The following is a 16,832-nucleotide window of genomic DNA, read 5'->3' as shown; positions in this document are numbered from 1 at the left end:
TTAGAAAGGGCAAAAGAATCTGGAGGTGGAGGGAGGGTGGGGCGAGGATAAAGGAGGAAGTACTCCAGACAGAGGAAACATGTTCAAAGACCATATTTGCTCAGGTAGTTTTGATAAGTTTTTCAAAGAGTGTCCACTAAGTAGCTAGAAGACTTTTAGCTTATCCTAAATCATGAAAATAGTTTGTAATCATACTAGAAAATCAGAAAGCATGTATTTCACAAGCACCTGTACTTTTTTTTTTTTTTTTTTTTTAGGTATGAAGTACTCATTAAGCCCTAACAATTACCCTGAAGATGGTATTATGAATATGGCAACTTTTCTACGGGGCTTTGAAGAAAAGGGGATAAAGAATGACAGGCCTGAGGACCAGTTGAGTAAAGAGAAAAAGAAAATTCTTTTCTCCTTCTGTGAGGTGTGCAACATCCAGCTAAACTCTGCAGCCCAGGCCCAAGTCCATTACAATGGCAAATCCCATCGCAAACGAGTCAAGCAGCTGAGTGATGGGCAGCCCCCGCCGCCGGCTCAGGGCTCAGGGCAGCTCCTGGCCAGCCCCAGCACCAACACCAGCGCAGGTAGGTGCGAGCGCCCAGGGCTCCATGAGCTGCTGGGAGAAATGCCGCTGTTCTAGAAAAGGAAGGCTTTGGAGCAAGATATCTTTCACTGTAGAGCTACCAGCACGCTAATACGTATTCTTTTCCCTACAGTTAATTCCAAGAGCTGTTGGTTAATTCTGGGTGTGTGTGTGCCTGTATAAGAAATTCATATATATTATATTAGAATCAAACATTATACACACACACACACACACACACACACACACACAATGTTGTGTATTGGATCGTAGACTTGGTCCTGTCTCCCCATAGGGTGTGAACATTTCGTAATGTATTTTGAAATGTATTTAAAATAGATCAGTGATGTCAGTTTTTTGTTCCCCCTCTCTGCAAAATTAGGCTTTCTTGGGTTTTCTTCATCTGCTTTCTATAGGGTAGTGTACTACTTGATAGTATATAAAAAGCGACAGCTTTATTTATAACACCCCGTGACGCAGGAAGGGAGCATTACTCCTGAGCGGTGGACAGGCTATATTCCTTTAGGGAGTCGGCAGCAGTGCGCCGGTGGGGTTCTAACAACAGGAGCGGGCATCGCCAAAACCAACCAGGCTTACCCTCTGAGTCTGGCCCCGGTGCCAGCACCTTCTCGCCTCCTCTCTCATCTCTCACCCTGTCCTGTGGGTGGGTAGAAGCAGAAGCTTAGAAATTGTCACATTTCCTGCATCTGCCCTGAATCTGAGAAATAGTCTTTCAAATTCTTTATCTTATCCTTGGGCAGCCCTTCCTCCTCCCCATTGCTGGTCATTGGGTATCTCCACTAGGACACAACTAAAGAAGATGTGAAATTTACTGCGATCCGGGGTGAAAATTTCTACAAATAGGGGGTGTCCTACCCAGGTGTACGTGGGAGATCAAGAGAAGCCTCCTTCTGAATGTGGTGGAAGAGCTCCAGATTCCACTCTAGCAGACCCTGGGAGCGAGGCTTCACCGTGGAGCGCGATGCTGCAGAGAAGCCATTTGTTGAAATTTTACTTGGGGCTGGTACATGGTTTTCGATTTTGTGAAGTTATGCCATGACCCATATTAAGCTCTAGTGAAAATTGTGTGTGTGCTGTGAAGAAATAATTCTTGCATTTCAAGCTAAACCTAACTGCTTTTTACTCGATGTGTGATTTAATTTCATTAAACTATTTTCCCCAGTCAGTAGTTACTTAGCATGCTGTGGAAGAACTTAAAGGAACTTCGAGGTTATAAGATACACATTTATTATAAGAGTGAAAAATTACTTCCCCATTTTGTCTTTATTTATTATGATGATAATGTAAATATTCACAGATGCATTAATGTATCTGTATATACATGGTAAGATAGAGTTGGTGTCAGGTTAAAAACTCATTTATTGTTTTATATCTGAATCAGAGAGCAAATAGTCTTGAGTAAAGGTAAAGGTATGAATTGTATCTGTCAGAGCCTAAATATGTATGTCTAGATGGAGGTTAACCTGTAACTTCTAATTAGTGAGATGAGTGGCTAACATTAACTGATCATATTTTATGGGCCATTTTCTGGTCCTTTCTGGGAATTTTCTCCTTTAATCCTTTCATCAACCCTGAGGTAGGAACTATGATTATCCCTAATTTGCAGACTAGGAATGGAGCACAGAGAGATAAAATAATTTGTCTAGGTTATATTGCATGGAAATGGCAGATCTAGAATTCCAAACATATTTAATTAGTTAATAGTGAAGCCATTATTCTTTGTCACTACTTTGCTGCTATTTTCTGCCATGCAGTAACACTCAGGTTAAATTCAGACCTGTGTGCTATAATATATTTGTGGTCACAAATTGTTGCTCTCATGGTGAACTATCTCCCTTTGATGGGTTTTGAAAATAGACATATAAAGCTCCAACTCATGAGTTTCTCCATGCTAATGAAATTAGATGACATAAATTTAGCTAAGACATACACAGAATATTATGGATATATTCTACAAGTAAAATATAGCTCATCATCTAGTATAAGGCAATATTAATATATAGGAAAAATGGGTACAAAATGAGTCAGCTTTTCAAGTTGTACATTAGATATAAAGGACAACTTTCATACACTGATAATATAGTCAATTATCCATTGTCAAAAGATGGATTTAGCATATGATGAAAGCAAGTCACTTAATCTCTGAAAGTGGTTAACATTAATTCTCCCATTTGAAAAAAAAGTGGGTATAACAGTGTCTTTTTCTCTTAGACATAGATGTATGTACAAAGATGATCATGACATGATTTATAATTCCAAAATATTAAGTGTATCCCGAATGTCCAATAGGAGAAAGGTTGAATACCTTAAAGTACATTTATAAGATGAACGATAGAAACTAGAGTCATTAAAAATTGAATTTCTGAAGAATACCTAATGACAGGGGAATCTGTCCATGATATCATGCTAATTGAAACAGCAGGAAGTAAGGTGGAATATACCGTAGTGCTATGTGTACATGTGCACTTATCTACTGCTTAGGCTCAACTCACCGAGAAGCAAGACTGACATGGTTTTATTTTTTCCAGTCACTTTCTTCAGTTTTGATCTATCAAACGTCTGTTTCCTGCTGCGTAGCAGTTCCCTTAACACTTTCTCAGCCCATAACTTCTCACTTTTGTATATTGAGAGGGACTTTGATTTAAATGACTCAGCTCTATTTATAAAAACATCCATGTCAGAGCCAAATTAAGATTTGGCTAGATAGACCCTGGAGTTGAGAGTAGAGGATGGGATGCAGTTAGCTCTCAGCTTCCCCTGCTTCAGCCTGCCCTTCTGCCCATGGAGGGATGGAGGGGTGGAAGTGGCCTTATCTTACAGCCTAGGCAAGATTGCAATGCTGTTCTTGATAGGAGATTGCTATTCTGGTGGTCTCTGGGTCACAAGTGCTCCTGGCAGAGCCTGTGGATGAAGAACTCCACCAAAATGTCCCTCAGGCATTGGGAGTCCCTGAGATTTAGTTGTATCTCAATTTACCCCCACTTTGTAGCAAAACACCCTTCCTCAATTGTGTATGCCTCTTTCTCCCACATTGTGGCAGTCCTGGGCAAGATTGTGTCTATTCTTATCTATGTATTTATCAACTCTTAGGGCTTGAGGGAATGCACAGAATAAATCTAACAACTAACATTCTGGAGCTGTTGGGGCATGGGCAGGTAGAAGTGGAGTGGGGTGTGAGGGTCTCCTCCACATTTCTCTTCCTGCTCAGGTAGCACAGGGGAGACTGGGAAGTCCACTGACAAAGTAGGTACTTAATCAAGGAAAAAAATGCCAATCTTCCCTTTTTGCCCATTGCTTGGCTTTATGGAGTGTTATGAGCTGAATTGTGCCCCCCCACCCCCCCACAGAAAGGGATATGTTGGAGTCCTAATCCTCAGTACTTCAGAATGTAACCGTATTTGTAGGTAGAGCCTTTGCAAAGTAAATTAAGTTAAAATGAAGTCATTAGAGTTAGGTTGACCCTAAATCAATATGACTGATAGCCTTATAAAAAGGGGAAATTTAGACATACAGACACACAAAAAGAAAAGATGAGGTAGACACACAGGAAGAGGACAGCCATTTACAAACCAAGGAGAGAAATTTGGAACCAGTCCTTCTCTCAGAGTCCCCAGAGGGAACCAACCATGCCACACTTTGATCTTGGACTGCCAGCCTCCAGAACTGTGACTGATATATCTTTACCCAGTTTGTGGTGCTTTTGTTTCAGCAGCCCTAGCAGACTTATACACAGAGAAAAATGGTATCCCATCTTCCCCACAAAGGAGAAAAGTTGTGGTAGTAGAGATAAACTTCCCAAGAACTGTCAGTTTCAGAGGTAACTTTCCTTCTTCTCTGTCAGCCTTATTATAGAGTAGGGGTTGGTAAGGGTGGGAGTGGGGTCCACAGCATGGTGGTTGAGACTTAAGCCATTTCTCTGAATAAGAAGTGACTGACCTCTAACCACTGGCAGTTCTTTAAACTAAGCTTAGAATTCAAAACCTTTAAATCTCAGCTTCTGGAAGAACAGGAGGACTCTTGTTCTATTCATGCCTGCAACTGACTAGATGAGGCCCACCCACATCAGGGAGAGCAATCTGCTTTACTCAGTCTATAGATTTAAATTTAAAATTCATCCAAAACAAACTCACAGAAACACCCAGACAGAATTCAGAGTAACCAAATATCTGGGCACCCCATGGCCCAGTCAAGGTTTGACACATAAATTTAATCCTTACACTGTCATTTTCCCCTTAAGTTTTATAAATCATATTTGATGATTGAAACAAAAATTATAACCATCTGATACTCAAGACAATGATATTTAAAAGTGGGGAACTTCAAGGGACCCAAATGGTAGTAAGGTATCAGTACTTCATTTGAAGTATTTAAATGGTGGTGCCAGGAGATTGTGATAAGTATGTATATTGTAATACCCATAGCAACTACTCTGAAAACTTTACAAAGAGAAACAATCAAAAATAATATAAATAAATCAAGATGGAATACTACTAAAATTTTCAAGTAACTCACAGAATAAGAAAAGATAAACATAGAAATGAGAACGAGAGGAAACAAATAGAAAACAAATAATAAAACGGCAGACTTAAGTAATAACATATTGATTACCTTACATGTAAATGGTCCAAATACAACAATCAAAAGACAGAGATTTTCAGAGCAGATTCAAAAAATGACCCAGTTATATATTGCCAACAAGAAACTCACTGCACAGTCAATGATATATATAGGTTGAAAGTAAAAGGATGGAAAAGAATATGCCTTGCAAACAGTCATAAAAATAAAAAAGGCATGAGTATCTATATTAATATTTGATAAGACAGACTTCAGAACAAAGAATATTATTAGAGACAAAGACATTGTGCTATGATAAAAAGTCCAATCCACCAGGAAGATACATAATGATTCTAAATGTTCATGTATCAATTACAGTTGAGGACTTCAGTAATTCTCTCTCAGCAACTGATAATATTACTAGACCAAAAAGTCATCAAGGATATAGAAGATCTAAACAATATAATAAGCCAACAGGATTTAACTAATTTATTTAGAACTCCACCCAACAGCAGTAGAACATATATATATATATATATATATATATATATATATATATATTTTTTTTTTTTTTTTTCAAATGTCCATGGAACATTCACTGAGAGGCCATATTCCAGGCCATAAGAGATACCTTAACACATTTAAAGGAATTGTAATCATACACAATATGATTACAGTATGTCTGTGATCATAATGAGGTTAAACTAGAAAACAATAGAAAACCAACAGGAAAATAACATATCTCTTAAATAACCTGTGAATCAAAGAATAAAGCTCAAAGGAAAGAAAAAATACGTCAAACTAGATGAAAATAGAAAACAGCATATCAATATAGGTGGGATGTAACTAAAACAGTAGAGAAGAAAATTTATATCACTAAATGCTTATAGTTGAAATAAGAAAAAGTCTCCAATAAATAAGTCTCTGCATTAAGAAGCTAGAAGAGAAAAAATAAACCCAAACCAAGCAGAAGGAAGAAAATAATAAAGTTCAAGTGCAGAAATATCTGGTGTTGAAAATAGGAAAACAATAGAGAAAAATCAATGAAAAAAAAAGCTGGTTCTTTGGGGAAAAAATCAATGAAATTTATAAGACTCTAGCAAGACTGACAAAGATTAAAAAGAAAGAAGACAAAAATGATATAGGTGATAACACTACAGAACTTACCACAATTAAAAATATAATAAGCAAATACTATAAACTTATATTCAGAAATTTGATAACTTAGAAGAATGCATAATAAAGCTCCCCAAAAAGAAATTTCTAGACCCACAGGGTTTTACTAGAGAATTGTGCCAAGCATTTAAAGAACACCAATTTTATACATTTCTTCCAGAAAACAGAAGAGGAGGAAACACTCCCCAACTTATTTTATGAGGTTATTATTACTCTGCTACCAAAATCAGACGAAGACAATATATAAAAAGAAAGCTACAAACTAATCTCTCATGAACTTAGACTTAAAATTTCTCAATAAAATATAAACAAACTGAATCCAGTAATGTGTAAAGAGAATTTTACACCATGACCAAATTGGATTTAGTCCAGATTTGTAAAACTGGTTCAATATTTGAAAATCAATAATATAAAACATATCAACAGCTGAAGAAGAAAAATTGTATGATCATATCAATTGGTGAAGTAAAAGAATTTGAAAAAATTCAACACTCATTTGTGTTAAAAACTCTCAGCAAGTTAGGAACAGAGAGAAATTACCTCAACTTAATAAAGAGCACTACAAAAAGCCTACAGCTAACATCATACTAAATGGTGAAAGACTGTATATGCTTTACCCTAAGATCAAGAGCAAAATAAGGGTGGACAATCTGGAAGAAATGGATGAATTCCTGGAAACATATAACCTCCCAAAATTGAATCAGAAAGAAATAGAAAATTTGAACAGACCAATTACCAGCAATGAAGTTGAAATAAAAAACACCCAACAAACAAAGGTCCAGGACCAGATGGCTTCACAGGTGGATTCTACTCAACATTTAAAGAAGAGTTAATACCTATTTTTCTCAAAATATTCCAAAAAATAGAAGAGGAAGGAAAACTTCCAAATTCATTCTACAAGACATGCATTGCCCTGATACCAAAACGAAATAAAAACACTACAAAAAGGGCCTACAGGCCAATATCCCTGATGAACATAGATGCAAAATCCTCAACAAAATTTTAGCAAACCAAATCCAATAATATGTCAAAAAAATCATTCACCATGATCAGTTGGGATTTATTCCTGGGTTGCAAGAGTGGTTCAATATTCAGAAATCAATCAATATGATACATCACATCAATGAAAGAAAGGATAAAAACCATAAGATCATTTTAATAGATGCATAAAAAGCATTTCACAATGTACAACGTCCATTCAAAATAATACCCTACATTTTTATACACTAATAAAACCCTCAACAAAGTAGGTTTAGAGGGAACATACCTTGACATAATAAAGGCCATATATGAGGACACCTGAGTTGCTCAGTCGGTTTAGCATCTGCCTTTGGCTCAGTCGTAATCTCAGGGTCCTGGGATGGAGCCCTGTGTCAGGGCTCCCTGCTCAGCAGGGAGTCTGCTTTCCCTCTCCCTCTGCCCCTCCCCCCTGCTCGTTCTCTCTCAAATAAATAAATAAAATCTTTTTTTTAAGTAAAGGCCATATATGAAAAACCCTCGCCTAATATACTCAGCTGGGAAAAACTGAGAGCTTTCTTCCTAAGATCAGGAACAAGACAAAGAAATCTACTCTTACCACTTTTATTCAACATAGTACTGGAAGTCCTAGCCACAGCAATCAGACAAGCAAAAGAAATAAAGGTATCCAAATTTGTAAGGAAAAAGTAAAAATTTTCATTATTTGCAGATGACATGGTACTCTATATAGAAAACCCTGAAGACTCCACCAAAAAACTACTAGAACTAATAAATGAATTCAGGAAAGTCACAGAATACAAAATCAATGTACAGAAATACCTTACATTTCTATACACTAATAATGAAGCAACAGAAAGAAATTAAGAAATCAGTTCCATTTACAACTGCACAAAAAATAATAAAATATCTAGAAATAAACTTAACCAAGGAGGTGAAAGGCCTTTACTCTGAAAACACTGATGAAAGAAATGCAAGACAACACAAGCAAATGGAAAGATACTACATGCTCATGGATAGGAAGAACAAATATTGTTAAAATGTCCATACTGTCCAAAGCAATCTACAGATTTAATGCAATCCCTATCAAAATACCAATAGTATTTTTCACAGAACTAGAACAAATAATCCTAAAATTTGTGTGGAACCACAGAAGACCTCAAACAGCCAAGATAATCTTGGAAAAGAAAAAAAAAAGCTGGAGGTATCACAATTCCAGATTTCAAATTACACTGCAAAGATGTAGTGATCAAAACAGTATTGTACTGGCACAAAAATGGACATATAGACCAATGGAACAGGTTAGAAAGTCCAGAAACAAACCCGTGATTGTGTGATCAATTAGTCTTCCAAAAAAAGGCAAGAATATGCAATGGGAAAAAGATCTTCAACAAATAGTGTTGGGAAAACTGGACAGCACCATGCAAAAGAATGAAACTGGGCCACTTTCTTACACCATATACAAAAATAAACTTAAGATGGATTAAAGATGTAAATTGAGACCTGAAGCCATAAAAATCCTAGAAGAGAGCACAGGGAGTAATGTCTCTGACATCAGCCATAGCAACATTTTTCTAGATATGTCTCCTGAGGCAAGGGAAATAAAAGCAAAAATAAATTATTGGGAGTACATCAAAATAAAAAGCTCTTCTGCACAGTGGAGGAAACAGTCAACAAAAATAAAAGACAACATACTGAATGGGAGAAGATATTTGCAACCGACATCTCTGACATAGGGTTAGTATCCAAAATATATAAAGACCATATACAAGTCAACACCCAAACAACCTAATTAAAAAATGGGTAGAAGACATGAACAGACATTTCTCCAAAGAAGTCATGCAGATGGCCAACAGACACATGAAAGGATGCCCAACATCATTCATCATCAAGGAAATGCAAATCAGAACTACAATGAGATATCACCCTGTACCTGTCACAATGGTTAAAATCAGAAACACAAGAAACCACAAATGTTTGTGAGGATATGGAGAAAAAAAAGAACCCTCTTGAACTGTTGGGATGCAAACTGGTGCAGCCACTGTGGAAAACAGTATCTCCATACTGTTTCTCAAAAAGTTAAAAGTAGAACTACCCTATGATCCAGTAATCTCACTACTATGTATTTACCCGAAGAATATAAAAACACGAATTTAAAAGGTTATATGAACCCCTGTATTTATTTACTATAACCATCTTATGGAAACAGCCCAATTGTCTGTTGATAGATGAATGGCTAAAGAAGATATGGTGTATATATACAATGGAATATTATTCAGCCATAAAAAGGATGAAATCTTGCCATTTGCAACAACATGGAAGGAACTAGAGAGAATAATGCTAAGTAAAATAAGTCAGAGAAAGACAAGTACCATATGATCTCACTCATATGTGGAATTTAAGAAACAAAACAAATGAACAAAGGAAAAAAGAGAGACACAAACCAAGAAATAGTTTTTAGCTATAGAGAACAAACTGATGGTTACCAGAGGTGAGGTGGGCAAAGGGATGGGTGAAATAGGTTGATGGGAATTAGAGAGTACACTTATCTTGATGAGCACTGAGCAATGTGTAGAATTGTTGAATGAGTATACTGTACACCTGAAACTAATATAACACTGTGTTAACTATACTGGAATTAAAATTTAAAAATTAAGAAAACTAAAAAATTTAAAAAGAGCAAGAGAAGAGTGTCCATTCTCATCTCTCTTATTCAACATAGTACTGGGAATCCTAGGAATATTGTTAAAATGGAATAAATAAATAAATAAAAGGCTTACAAATTGGAAAGGAAGAAATAAGACTATCTCACTTCACAGATGACATGATCTGTTATCAATCACGAAGAATTTTTGAAAGAATCCCTAAAACTAATAAGTGAGTTTAGCAGGATTTCAGGATAGAGAATCAACACAGAAAAATCAATTGCATATTTATATACTAAAAATAAACATTTTTGGAAATGCATTGGAAACTGCAATTTAAAAACAGTATAATTTAAAATCACATCTAATAAAACAAAATACTTAGATATGCAGTTAGAAATATGCAGGATGCGCATGTTGAAAATTACAAAATATTGAGAAAATAAATCAAGACCTAAATAAATGGAGAGCCAGACCATATTCCTGACTTGGAAAACTCAGCATAGCTAAGATGTGAGTTCTAAATTAGTCCATAGGTTTTATGCAATTCCTATTAAAACCCCAGCAAGGCTTTTGGAGATATAGACAAGCTTATTTGAAATTTATATGGAAAAATGCAGGCTCTAGAATAGATAAAGTAATCTTGACAAAGAAGAATAAAGCAGGAAAAATTTCTACCCAATATCTAGGCTTACTATATAGCTAAAATTATCAAGACTATTATTTTAACAGGGATATAGGCACATAGATCAATGGAAAAAACTACAGAACCCAGAAATGGATCTACACACTTATGCTCAATTGATTTTTGATGAAGGTACAAAAGCATTTCAATGTAGGAAAGATAGCCTTTTCAATAAATGTTGCTGGTGCAACTGGACATCTATAGGTAAAAAAGAAAAAAAAAAAGAACTTTCACCTAAATTTATGCCATACACAAAAATTAAACCAGTGTGTCATAGATTTACATGTAATACATAAAAGTATAAAACTTTTAGGAAAAAAAAAATAGAAGAAAATCTCTGGGACCTAAGGCTGAGCAAAGAGTTCTGACTTAACACCAAAAACATGATCCATAAGAGAAAAATTGATAAATTGGACTTCATGCAAAATTAAAAACTTTTGCTTTGCAAACTACCATGTGAAGAGGATGAAAATATAAGTTACAGATGGTAGAGAATATTTGTAAACCACATATTTAACATAGGACTAGTATCTAGAATATATAAAGAGCTCTCAAAACTCAACAGTAAAAAAAAAAAAAATCCAATTGTGAAATAAGTAAAAGACAGGAAGACAAATTTCACTGAAAAAGATATACAGATGACAAATAAGTGCATGAAAAGGTGTTCAACATCATTAGTCATCAGGGAAATGAAAAATAAAATCACAATGAGATTTTAATATATATCTGTCAGAATGGCTAAAGCAAGAAATAGTGACAACACCAAGTGTTGGCAAAGATGGGGAGTAAATGGATCACTCATACATCGCTAATGGGAATGTAAAATCGTATAGCCACTCTAGAAAATAGTTGGGAAGTTTCTTATAAAACTAAACCTACATTTATTGTTCAACCCAGTAATTGTACTCTTGGAAATTTATTCCAGAGAAATGAAAAAAGTGTTCCCACAACAACCTGTATATGAATGCTTAGAGTAGCATTAATGGTAATAGCCAAAAACTATAAACAACTCTGTATTAGTTTCCTGAGGCTTCTGTAACAAATTACCACAAACTTGGTGGTCTAAAACAGTAGAAATTTATTCTCTCAAAGTTCTGGGGTCTAAATTGTTGAATCACTGTATTATACACCTGAAACTAAATAACGCTGTATGTTAACTATACTGGAATTAAAATTTTTAAAAATTTAAAAATAAATTAAAAAAACAAAAGTCTGAACTTTGGCAGGGCTGCATTAACCTCCAGGGGCACTAGAAAGAATCCATTCCTTATATCTTCCACTCCCTAGTGACTGCCCTGGCAATTCTGGGCTTGTGGTTATATCACTCCAATCTCTGCCTCTGTTTTCACATCTTCTTCCCCTCTGTGTGGCTGTGTCCTCTCCTCTTTGGACTATTTCAAATCTCCCCCTACTTCTTTTATAAGGACACTCACTTGTAGATTTAGGAACCCCCGGATAATTCAAGGTGTTCTCCTCATCTCAAAATCCTTTTCTTACTTTGGCAAAGATCCTTTTTCCAAATAAGATAATGTTCCCAGGTTCACAGGATTTGATGTGGATATCTTTTGAGGGTGAAATGTTAAACTGTGATAAGCCATACATGGAATACTACTCTATAAAAAAAAGAAATGAACTATTGCTATACACAACAACTTGGATGAATCTCTAGGGAATCATGCAGAGTGAAAGAAGTTAATCCCAAAGGTTTTTATACTGTATTATTCCATTGTGCAACATTTTAGAAATGACAAAATTTTAGGAATAGACAACAAATCAGTGGTTCTCAGGGGTTAGGGAAGGGGGAAGTTGTCAGGACGGAAGTGGGTATGATTATGAAAGGTCAACATAAGGGATCCTGTGGTGGTGGTTACATGAACCTACATAGGAGATACACACACACAAACACACAAAGGAATTCAAGTATAAGTGGGGAAATCTGAGTAAGATTGATAGATGGTATCCATGTCAACATCCAGACTGGGATATTATTCCATAATTTTACAAAATGTGTAATCAGTGGAAGCCAGAATGAGCTCAAGGGAACTCCTTATATTATTTTATACAACTGCCTGTGAATCTCTAATCATCTCAATAAAAATTACAGTTAAAAAATCTTAATAAAGGTGACCATCTAAAATACCCAGTCTTCTAGTAGCATTATCAGAGATGATAATGAGCACAAATTTGGGGATTTGGCTTTTTAAATAATATCAAGTGTCTTCAAAGATTAATAAAACACAATTTCTTTTTCTTTTTTTTCTTTTTTAAAAATTTTATTATGTTAGTCACCATACAGTACATCATTAGTTTTTGATGTGGTGTTCCATGATTCATTGTTTGCATATAACACCCAGTGCTTCATGCAGTACGTGCCCTCCTTAATACCCATCACCGGGCTAAACCATCCCCCCACCGCTCTCCCCTCTAAAACCCTCAGTTTGTTTCTCGGAGTCCATAGTCTCTCATGGTTCGTCTCCCGCTCTGATCCCCACCCCCTTCATTTTTCCCTTCCTTCTCCTAATGTCCTCCATGCTATTCCTTATGTTCCACAAATAAGTGAAACCATATGATAATTGACTTTCTCTGTTTGACTTATTTCACTTAGCATAATCTCCTCCAATCCCATCCATGTTGATGTAAAAGTTGAGTATTCATCCTTTCTGATGGCTGAGTAATATTCCATTGTATATATGGATCACATCTTCTTTATCCATTCATCTGTTGAAGGGCATCTCGGCTCTTTCTCCAGTTTGGCTATTGCGGGCATGCTGCTATGAATATTGGAGTGCATATGGCCCTTCTTTTCACTACATCGGTGTCTTTGGGGTAAATACCCAGTAGTGCAATTGCTGGGTCATAGGGTAGCTCTATTTTTAATTTTTTGAGGTACCTCCACACTGTTTTCCGAAGTGGTTGTACCAACTTGCATTCCCACCAACAGTGTAAGAGGGTTCCCCTTTCTCCACAACCTCTCCAATGTTTGTTTCTTGCCTTATCAATTTTACAATTTCTTTTTCTTAAGTATCCATATGGATATCTAAATGAATGACAATGTGATATGCTAAGAACAGTGATAGGTTTATACATAAGGTGGGTGGCACAGAAAAAAGGAATGGTTAACTTTATAGAGGTCAGGGAAGTCTTCCTAGAAGAGGTGATATTTGTGGTAAATATTTAAAGATGAGTTTCAGGTTATTCAAGGAAAAGCAATGTTCCAAATAGAAGTGATTGCAATGTAAATGCATGTAGGGACAAACTACAGTTTATTGTTATTGGAGTGAAATATGATTGGGCGAAAAGGAGGGAAGATCCTTCAGGAAAAATAGAAAGTAGCTAGAATAGGAGAGTGTTCTTTGTTCTGTGGGAGCATAGGAAAAACACAGTTTCCCAAACATATATAAAAAAAATCAAGGGCAGCTGTTGGAATTCAGAGTTCTCCTAAGTTCTTCTATGCCACTCTGGTTTATGTCAACCAGGAGCCTCCCTGATAAAGTCCAGACATCTCAGCTTGGTATTTCCCTAGGATATCACCTGGCTGTGCAGAGATTATTTTCCACAACCCACATACAACTTCCCAAGTCCAGATAAATTTGACCACATTTATTCTCTATGTAGGGTGGCTAAGGATGCTCATCTCGCCCTCTGCTATCAAAGGCTTGGACCTATTATCCTCAGCGCCTATTGCTGTGGTATTTCCCCACCAATTCTATCCCATTTACCATTCTAATTCTCTGAGGGGTATTTGAAATTTAAAAAATTAAAGCAATCGATGTGTGAATAACTGACAATCTAACTCCGTGGTTATCAAATTTTAGCATGCATCAGAATTCACCTGGAGGGTATGTTAGGAGGCAGATTGCTGGGCTCCATCCCCAAAGTTTCTGATTCAGTAGGCCTGGAGTAGAACCTGAGAACTTGCATTTCTAACAAGTTCTCAGTGGAACCTCCTGGTTTGAAATCACACTTTGAGAACACCAATCTAACCCAATGAGGAGGAATTTATACCCAGAAAAAGAGCTGCTTATCTCAGATGAATCTATAATTAGGAATTGGTCAGGAAAGAGAAAGAGGGCCTTCTTGTGTACCTTGTCTTCTGCTGGGGCATCCACTGACCCATGGAAGTAGAGGGAAGACGTCATGGAAATAAAGGGACATAGCCCCCACAGCCCCATCAACCAAACCTTACCTCTAGCTGGGAGCTTTATAAGCAACTCTGTACGTTCTACAGTATCCTAAACACAGTGAAGTTAGACCCGGCGGCCGTGGTTAAGTGGATGAATGAGGCTTTACCTTGTGCCAGGTATTGTGCTAAGGAGGTCACCTTATTTAAATTCTCACAACAGATTTATGAGGAAGGCGCTATTATTACATACAATGGGAATGAGGAATGAAGAGGTTAGGTAACAGCCAGAAGAGGCAAGGCTGGGATTTGGAACAAGTTGGCCTAATTCTTGCGTGACCTGATTTGTCACCATGCTGTTCTTGCCTTCCATCTAGGGATGTAAGTTGGGTTGGGCAGAAATTGCCTACTTTGTGCTTACAGGTTACTGCTCAGACAGTGTACTTGATGTGGAAGTTGAATCAGAAAAGAGAGGCTGTAAGTTCTCTCTCTGGATGGACTAACATTTTTGCTCAGAGGCTTTCCCCTCCTATCAGTCAGGGATACATGATATTCTGATACCCACCCTGTCCAATCAGAAGCAGGTAAATCACCAGATAGAGTAATAAATGTTAACTTTACATTTTGTTCTCCTTGTGTTGTCAAGAAACATTTGTGCCTGTCATGGAGAATCAAATTGCCCCCAAGGATCATGGTGGGGAAGATTGATTATATTCTGGGGTTTTGAGAATCCATATTTCCTCAAAATGGGAAGGGATTCTTTCTCAGGGTATGACCTCTGATCCTTCCATTGGCACTCATTTGGCACAAATAATATTTAAAACTATGAAAGGTCAGGCCCAGTTTATGAAGGTTGAGCTGAACTGTCGTATGAGAGACACATTTGTACTTGATTTGAGGTGCACTGGAGATAGGAGTTATCATGGAAAGACTGAAATAATGACGTTAGTTTTCACAACCCAACATGATATGTACGACTCTCCTCACATTATAGATAAGAAGCTTAGAGAGATTTGGAGGCCTTTCCAAAAGGCCACACAAAGATTCAAAGTCTAAGGTCTTTCTCACCCTCTGCATTACCTCTCATAACTTTTTGCAACAAATTCTTCACAAAGTAAAAATGAAAAGAATTCATGACTACTTCCTTGTTATCTAATGTTTGGTTTTCCCAGTTGCTACTAACTGAACTGCCCATTTTCTTTCTCACCTTCAATTAATTCCAAAAGAATTTCTAATCTCATTGAAGTTGAAGCTTTTAAGACTAAACAGGAGTTAGTCAAGCAAAGAGAGTGGAGAAATATTGATTCAAAGGGAGTAAAGAGAATGTTTAAAATCTTAAACTGAGAAACAGTTTGTCATATCCAGAGAAGCTGAGATGTGGCTGAAACTGAGTGAGAAAATCAGAAGAGAGACAAAATTTGAGATAGTAGCCTTCAGACATTTTTTTTAAAACAATGCTTTATTTCAGTCACGATTCTCTGGATCAGAGATTGGAGCTGGTCTCACCTAGGTGTTCTTGTCCTGGATTCACAGGAGGTCACTCATGTAGTTGCAGGTAGCCAGCATGTCAACTGGGTTGGACGGTCTACGACTGCCTCACACACATGCATCTGGAAGTTGGTGCCAGCTGTGGGCTGGATCATTCTCACCAGGAGACTCTTTCACCCAGTCCCAGAGCAGCACCGTCAGTCAGCAAGAGCAGAAGCTGCAACCACTCTGGTCTTTTGGTCAGAGCTTGTCACAAGACCAGTTCAAACTCAAGTGGTGGGAATATTGAGTCCGCCTCTTGATGTGAGATGTGGCATCTTTTTTGTGTGGGCCTTGAGTTTGAGTAGATTTTAAGCTGAGGATACTTTGGGAGCAGGGAGAGGTGAGGTTTGAATGATATAACCAGGTGATTTGCAGCAGGAAATAGAAATAATTACTTGGAGGTAAAAATGGAGAGCAAGATCAGAAGTGGGTTGTGGGTTGGAACGTTGTATAATGTATCCTTTTCCTCGCTGCCATATTCTGGGCTTCTCTTTGATGCCTCCAGGATCTTCTAGGATCCTCAGCTGTTTTTTCCCCCCTCCCATCTAATGG

At 37.0% G+C, this 16,832-nt stretch overlaps 1 protein-coding gene across 4 annotated transcripts in view; it reads left to right on the top strand.

Annotated features, from left to right (window-relative positions):
* The window catches only part of ZNF385B (zinc finger protein 385B), a 386,162-nt gene that overhangs the window by 88,710 nt on the left and 280,620 nt on the right, over positions 1-16,832 (top strand). For 3 of the 4 annotated variants that reach the window (XM_078071048.1, XM_036071535.2, XM_078071049.1), the window contains exon 3: positions 258-575. In XM_078071048.1, the coding sequence (XP_077927174.1) occupies positions 260-575 (316 nt within the window). In that variant the 5' untranslated portion in view covers positions 258-259. Of the gene's footprint in view, positions 1-257; positions 576-16,832 lie in introns of those variants that run through there. The other variant, XM_078071055.1, reaches the window with a different exon arrangement.

This window comes from Halichoerus grypus, chromosome 4 (assembly GCF_964656455.1).
Source record: "Halichoerus grypus chromosome 4, mHalGry1.hap1.1, whole genome shotgun sequence".
Lineage (NCBI taxonomy): Eukaryota > Metazoa > Chordata > Mammalia > Carnivora > Phocidae > Halichoerus > Halichoerus grypus.
Note: the sequence above shows the minus strand (reverse complement) of the source record. Positions and strands in the feature narration are given on the sequence as shown.